Source organism: Carya illinoinensis, chromosome 11, assembly GCF_018687715.1.
Source record: "Carya illinoinensis cultivar Pawnee chromosome 11, C.illinoinensisPawnee_v1, whole genome shotgun sequence".
Classification (NCBI taxonomy): domain Eukaryota; kingdom Viridiplantae; phylum Streptophyta; class Magnoliopsida; order Fagales; family Juglandaceae; genus Carya; species Carya illinoinensis.
The window spans coordinates 43,337,158-43,344,877 of NC_056762.1; the positions used below are offsets into that span (position 1 = coordinate 43,337,158).

General features: G+C 37.1%; 1 protein-coding gene across 1 annotated transcript; it reads right to left on the minus strand.

The window, feature by feature from the left end:
- Positions 1–3,641: 3,641 nt before the first annotated feature.
- Positions 3,642–6,337, minus strand: LOC122280410 (3-ketoacyl-CoA synthase 20-like). Its single transcript, XM_043091299.1, has 2 exons — positions 5,222–6,337; positions 3,642–4,673 (listed from the first exon to the last, which is right to left on the minus strand). The coding sequence occupies exons 1-2, from the start codon at positions 5,942–5,944 to the stop codon at positions 3,888–3,890; spliced, it is 1,509 nt and encodes a 502-aa protein (XP_042947233.1). The 5' UTR covers positions 5,945–6,337; the 3' UTR covers positions 3,642–3,887.
- Between the last annotated feature and the right edge of the window lie 1,383 nt (positions 6,338–7,720).

Genomic DNA, 7,720 nt, shown 5'->3' on the forward strand with positions numbered 1-7,720 from the left:
TTGTCTATTTAGAACTTGTACAAATAATTTCTCATACCGAAAAGGGAAATAAACATGTTTTTGCTTAATTAATTCACAAGTTCCATAGGGATCGATATTATTGCTATATATATGCTTGGTATATGTGTTAACGAAAATTATATATTTCACACTACCATCTTACTTTCATCCCATTAAATAAGATGTACCGCATTTATAACTATTGAATTATTATTTATTGAATGTTTTCTTATCATTTAATGTTGATGAATTTTTCACATCTTACTTAATATGATAAAAATATAATGATCAAAATATGTTGTATAACATTATCCGTGTTGTTATGTCCAAGTCCTGCAATACTGTTGCATGGATTCGGAATTTTTAAAGATTTTTTATTTTTCCCACTTTTAACTACGCCTGCACGTACTAATTGTTTCGTTCATGATTTATAGTCAATCATTAGTTTTAAATTCAAGATAAAGGTACGATTAATTAGAAGGCGTAAACCCAAAAAAATGTATCAAAAGTTACATAAATATGGTCCAGCTTCTTGCTTGCTGTTGTTAAAATCATATATATATATATATATATATATTTATGCAGATCATGAGTTCCTATTTCACCCATCCTTCTGCGGATGATCATCAATGTATTTCACCTGTCTCCTGCGGAATATCTAATTTCTCTGAATGTCTGTTCCAGAATTGCCAACCAAACCATGTGATTGCAGACAATATTTTCATTTCCAACATCCCGAAATTAAGAAAGCCACTGCTATCTTACAACGTAGCTCTCATCCAAACCTGCGTAACTCAGCCTAATTTACTCTCTCCGGTCCAGCAAAATTTAAATTGCAAGGAGACGCGAGCAGTAGTACTTACATGCAGCATCAAATATTCAATGTTGCTCTGCACTCGGCATCATTACTTTTTCTTGGTAGAAAAATTAATGTGGCTAGCAAAAGCGTTGTAGCAGAACTTCGTCGTCATCGCTTTTCCTTGGTTTCAAAAATCAATGGAGAAAACCATTTGACCTTTTGCTCCTCAACTGCCAGTCTTGACTCTGAAGTTCTTGTCTCGATTATAAGTATATATAGCACGTCCTTCTAATTGGTACCTTTGAGGCTTTCACTGGTTCATTTTGTCAATATATAGCAAAATGATCGACCTCAATTCACCGTCTACGTACGTACCCATTAATATCTTATTTAATTAATAGGACAATTTCTTGCACCAGTTCCGAAAATCTTCGATCACAGTACAAGTATTAAAGCCTCGGCTGCCTGCCATGCAAGTATGCTCAGAATGTGTTGTTTGAGTTCTCGATCTATACTACTATTAATGCGACGATCCAGTAAAATTATTTGAATACGACGAGACATGGCATCACTTCGATCCAGAGATCGTCGTGCTTCTATGTTCAGGTGGTGTTATTGAGGACTCCTGTTTATGAGACTTTTTAATCACAGTCCAAAGGAGAAAAAAATATTTATGAGACTTTTTTAGTAATTAGGCACGATTTAAGAGAATTTCCTTATTCTCTCTAGAAAACTCCATCACTTCGAGTGTTGTCTCCAGAGAGAAGGTTGGAGCTTTCTCTTTCCCTTTCTGTGCTGTGTATACACTTTCATGTTAGCGTTTTTCTCTTCCCTTTTCACTAGTTCTGTTTTGGTTAAATCTGCTACTTTCTTGCTGCGATCCATCGATACGTGCCCCACCATCGCATCCTGAAACTACTAATCTACTAGGATGACATATAGTCGAGCCAAAAAGCTCGGCGCGTGGTCCTCACGTGCTATCACACCCTGATGCCTCCAACTGTTACACATGCCATACCAATAGATTCCTCACATCGAGATCTTCTAAATCTGGCCTACCCATTCTCCATTGCACCAATTCATGGCTGTCATGCGCCATCACAAAAGTGAGGGAACACAGATGAATGGCCACAAATCAGTTCACCCGATGTCGTGTTTTCTACTATGTTATTATTTTTTCTAACCGGTGATCTTAAAAAATAGATCGTGGATCTCTCTAAAAATCATATCAAGACAACAAATAAATAGTGCACCAGCCACTTTCACCACTTTCAGTGGCGGTCCACCACCAGCGGTGGTTCCATTGTTTGCATATTTTTGCAAACAGCTTATTTCCATCTTATGAGACGAAGTCCTCTTTGTAGGACATGGGTGGGCAGTGGCAGAATCACAAATATGTTTCAGGAGGGTCAAGTAAAGCTAAAAGTATAATAATATGTTTTTTATTTTATTTCTATGCAATTTTTTTTTGCGGTATAGAACTATTAGATAATAAGATCTAAAATAAATATAAAATACGTTTAATACAACTTATGTATTAAATAAAAATATATCATGTGTTAAGAACAATATATCATTAAGATAATAAAAAAAAATATAAGTCAATAATCTATAAAATCAAAATAATTTTATAAGGAGGGCCAAATTAATTTTTTAGAGAATGGGCTAATACAAGATAAAATTAATATTATCTTATTAAATCAGAAAATATTAATATATATTATTTTTTTTCAAACTTTTGGGAGTGGCCCATAGGGCCTTAATAGGTCCGTCACTGTGGACAGAGATAAAAGAAATTGGTTCTATTTTTTTTTTTTTTTTCCTCTAACACTTCACATTGTTGTTATTGTTTTGAAGCATTTTGTTGGGAAATCCTACCTTCTCTTCATGCATCATTTTTTTATTTTAAATTAAGTTTTCTTAATTGCTTGCTTGGGAAAAAAAACCGTCTAACAATGATCAATTCGATGAATTACTTGCTTTAATTGGGGGGGGGGGGGGGGGTGACGTAAACTCATCCCGGCTTACACATTCCTATATAATTTAATTGATATTTTCTCTCTCTATATATACTAAGAAATAAAGGAGTCCTGGTCCTATATAGTTTTCCTTTATAATAATAATAATAATAATAATAAAGGAAAAGAAAAAGATAGAAGACATATACGTGGTGCAGATCATTCTAACAGTACACTACTTTTTGAACTAATTACACATGACCTAAGATATGATTGGATTTGAGAGCAAAAGGTTTAATTTCATGATGTGATTTCGGTTTCCTGCAATATTATATCTCCGGCCATTTTGAAAATAAAAGTGAAAACCGTGCGAAATGGAATCAACTCATTTTGGTCAGATACTTTTTCTTTAAAAGGTACTGTTCATGCGCCATTCATTTGTTTATTCATCGTTCAAATGATAGTAAATGATTGGTTAATATCTCTTATTTATATATCGATGATGAATTGTATTTTTATTTTTTATTTTCCAATAGCTTTAGGCTGCCATGCATATATATATATATATATATATATAAAATAATGATCCTAATTAGGTATGCATGTCACATTGGAATAGGGCAGGATTTTTTCCAAGAACGAGTACTTGAGATTAAGGCCGATAGACATGCGTTCAAATGATAGATTTAAGTTTCCACCTTATAAAAATAAAAAGAGTATTTATGATAAATTATTTACGAAAAAAATGACTATTCATGAGAAGAATAAACTTATTTTGACATAAAATAAATAAGTATTTTTCTTGTAGTGCCGTCGAGTTACTCATTTGTTAGTTCGAAAGAATTATTTGTTTGGATGCTTGTGATTGCATGTATGCATGAAAATAATTAAGTAGTGGTTCGTACTTATATTATCCTTCAGATGAAAAAAGACCTTCGATCGAGCCCATATATTGTGATTTTGAGCTTGCAGATCGAACAGATTAAGCCCCAATAGATGCGAACTTATTACATTTTCGTAAACAGAAGAGACACTTTCAGCGGGGAATTAGGGATAAAATAGAAACATAAACGTACTAAATAAGACACTGCATGCATGCATATTGATCTTCCTTGAGCTGATCGAAGGATCTAATAAATAATGGATGCCACTGCAGGCACATCTACTGGAAACCCATCAATCTCATCAATCCAAACATTATTCTTCTCCTTTGCTGGATCAATGGTGCGCAATGCACGCCACACAGCACTGTTACACTTAAATCCTGACCCAAATGCAATCTGCCATGCCCGATCACCTTTCTTTATCCTTCCTTTGGCTTCACAGTACGCAAGTTCATACCACAAAGAACTACTAGAAGTGTTCCCATACCTATAAAGAGTCATCCTCGAAGGCTCCATATGCCACTTACTCAGCCCAAGATTCTTCTCTAGCTCATCAAGCACTGCCCTCCCACCAGCATGGATGCAGAAATGCTCCAAAGCCAACTTAAAGTCCGGAACATATTGTTTTGTCTTCATTTTAAATACCTTTCTCCCTATTAAATTTGCGAGAAATAGGATTTGTTCAGACATGGGAAGGACCAAAGGCCCCAAAGATGTGATGTTGGTTTTAAGGGCTTCAGCAGCAACCGGCAATAGATCCCTAGACAGTGATATCCCGACTTGTTTGTCTTCGTCTTCCTTTTGGAACACACATTGGTAACTTTTGTCATCTGCGCCTTTGTGGGTGCGTAGAGTGTGAATCAGTTGATACTTTGAACGCCGGCGATCAGATAACCGGTTGGACAAGAGAACAGCGGACGCACCCAGACGGAAGAGGCAGTTCGTAACGAGCATTGAGCGGTTATTGCCACCATACCAGTTGAGATTCATGCTTTCCATGCTCACTAATAGCGCATAGGAGTTGGGCAGGCTCTGTTACAGAGCGATCGAGAGTAAAGCTATGGTTATTTCAGTTTGTACAATGATAGACCAATGCCAAAAACACTTTGAATAAGACCACTTTATATGGTTAGTACTGTCAAGAAAGAAGTATAATCCAAGCTTATCCATCAGTAGTACCTATGAGTCAAAGATAGAGGAAAGGGAATAAATTATACCATGCATCTCTAGTTAATTGTTTTGTTGAATTTCCCGGCAGCATGAAATCCACCTGGACATCTAATGTTATGCTTGTATTTAAATGATTAAAATTAAAGGATCTCAACCAGGTCAGAAAAGGCAAGTAATTTTTAAGAACTTTTTCCGTAGGCCAAGGCCATTTTAAGTATAAGAAAGTTTTTGTGCGTGCAAAATAGGGGAGCACAGCAGTGTTTAACAGGCAAAACTAGAGTATGAACTTAATTACTATACATTACTCTTAACGGGGCTCATATATCCATTCGTTTTTCACCTCAATTTAGTAAGTAAAAGGAAAAATAAGATAAATTTATCCCAAAGCTTTGCATAACATGCACACAAACCTGTAGCAAACGTTTGGCCAGGTCTACGGAAATAAGGCCAGCACTGCAGCCCATCCCACCAAGATTATAGCTTAAAATATTCCCTCTGAGCTTGTACTGGTTCACAACCATGGCGGACAAGGACGGCGTTGGAGTGAACACGCTACAATTAACGACAAGAATGCCTATATCCTTAACTTTTATCTTGGTTTTTGCTAGCAACTGGTCTATGGCTCCGAACATCAGCATCGCTGCCTCCTTCCTAGCCTCCTCGACACTCACTGTCGCCGGGACTTCCATCAACGCTTTTGATCCGTACGTCTGCTGGCCATAGCCTGACCTCTCCATTATCTTCTTTTGAAACAGTAAACTTTCTTCCGAGAAACTCCCAGTAAGCTCAGATCGTTTAATGAAATATTCTTTGGTGCACATCAGAGATGGGTCGGGCTTGAAACATGCAAAATCCAGCAAGTAAACTTGTCTAGGACGACTCATTAAGTAAAGGGCTGCAAGGAAAACCGTAGTTGCAGTGACTAGGGTTGCTGAGACGAGATCGAGCTCATAAAGGTGGCTAAACAAATGCTCGAAATCCTTGACAGATAGATGAGCAAAAGCTATGGTGATTAGTGGCACGAGAAAGAGGTACATGAAATTGGAGATTAAGTAGTGAAAAGCAAGCTTCCCGTAGCTGACTGAATTTGGTTGCTTCATATCTAGCTTTTGCTTCTTCTCATCATACCCCATTGTGAACACAAACTTAAACTTACCCTTCTCCTTCTTTTCTTATTTTTTTGGTGAGTTAATGGCACAAACTTAATTTGGGTCAATAAAAAAGAAAGTTGAGCTGAAAAGGATCAATCAAGCTGGCGATTGATTTTGTATTGTTGGAATGGCATGCAAAATAGATTAGCCGAAGAACCAAAGCTCTAACATGCTTATAAAATTAAGATGCCTCTAAACAAATATTGGATTTGCAAAAAAAAAGTTTAAAAGGAAGCTAGAGGGAGGCTAGGAAAAAGAGAGATTCTGAGAGAACGTACAGATGTTGAGAGTACAAGATGGAGAAACGCAAGTGTTGAGAATGCATGCATTTGGAATCATGTGAAGGGCCTTATTTATAGCCTTTTTTAGAGCCTTCATGATACGCTGCTGTCCATAACCCCGGAGTACTAGTACTACTACTGGCTAGCGCCCTTTCTCGGCCATATTGTTTTCGGAGCTGCTACAGTCACCGAAACTTTTTACAGAAGTTTTATACCGGCTGACATGTCCCACAACGTGCCATGTCACGGGAATTAAAACAAAAAAAACAAAAACAAAAAAGAAAGCAAACCCAGCCATCGTCACCCTCCCCACATTGCTAATATTGCTACAGGTGCCTCTCCCACCTTCCTCCTCCAGTCCTCACTAGCATATATATCTCTATTTGCGGCACCACCCTGTGTGTCTAGACCTTGCCTCCCGCCGGTCTTGCTTTTCCCTCCTTTCAAACGGTAGTTTTTCTTCCATATTCTTCTCTATTTTTACTTAAATGTTAGTGTATTTATCTACAAATATTAGGAAAAATGAAGTGTTCAAAAAACATAAAATCTGTTTGGAAACACAAACTCACCAAAAAATAAATAAGAAAAAGGAACAATTTTCTCATTGTTAACAATGGCCTGTTAAGCTTCTTTACTTTATTTCACAACATGTCGTTCACATTGTCACTTGACTTTAAAAAGATAAAGTCTCCGAGTTGAGCTTTGAACACTTTCACCGGTCCCAAAAAAGCAGTTTTTGTGAAGTAAACGAATGGGAATTTGACCATTTCACCGTTTTTCATTCTCACCAGAAAGTAAAAACGAATGGGAGATTTTCGGGTTCTTAGGTGGGGATGACGGAGATGAGGCAGATGAGGGATTTTCGATTTTTAAGATTCGTAGGTGGAGATGAGGAGATTGAAGAAAAAATTTCAGTCTCCGCAGGTGGAGACGAGGAAGACGAGGGAGATTGGAGATTTTCAGTTTGTTATTTTTTTTTTTCAATCTACCTGATAGGGGTCAAGTCAGTCGGTGGAAAGTTTTGGCTAAAAATTTATGCGGACAGAGCATTTCCATTGTTTTCACTCTCTGATATGTCCCCTTCGTTAAAATAATTACTTCTACGTGATATTGACAATTCAACCATCCTTCCTGGTCTACAGTGTGTAATCATGGCCCAGAAGTCTTCAGTACTACTTAATTATTCCGGAACGGCCAACCAGAAACCATGCCTGCAAAAGCATGAAACGCATTCCGGCCATTCCCTCCTCTTGAATTTAAATCCACGTGTTCTGTCCCCCCAACTCCAAATTGTGAGTCGTGACCATCGCGTGTTGCACCACTCCGCACAATCAATGAAATTGACCTCAAGATTTCTTTTAAAAATTAGAATATCTGTCGTGCGTGCATGAGGATGTTAATATATATATCCTAGCTTCCTACTCATAACTACGTACAGATACATGAGTTATTCTGACTGAAAATTAAGTGGATTATT

Bases quoted from the DNA above. Each gene is read 5' to 3' on its own strand.
- LOC122280410 (XM_043091299.1), bottom strand. From the start codon at position 5,944: ATGGGGTATGATGAGAAGAAGCAAAAGCTAGATATGAAGCAACCAAAT. The intron at 4,674-5,221 runs GTTTGTGTGCAT...GCTCTGTAACAG, and splicing joins TGGCCAAACGTTTGCTACAG to AGCCTGCCCAACTCCTATGC.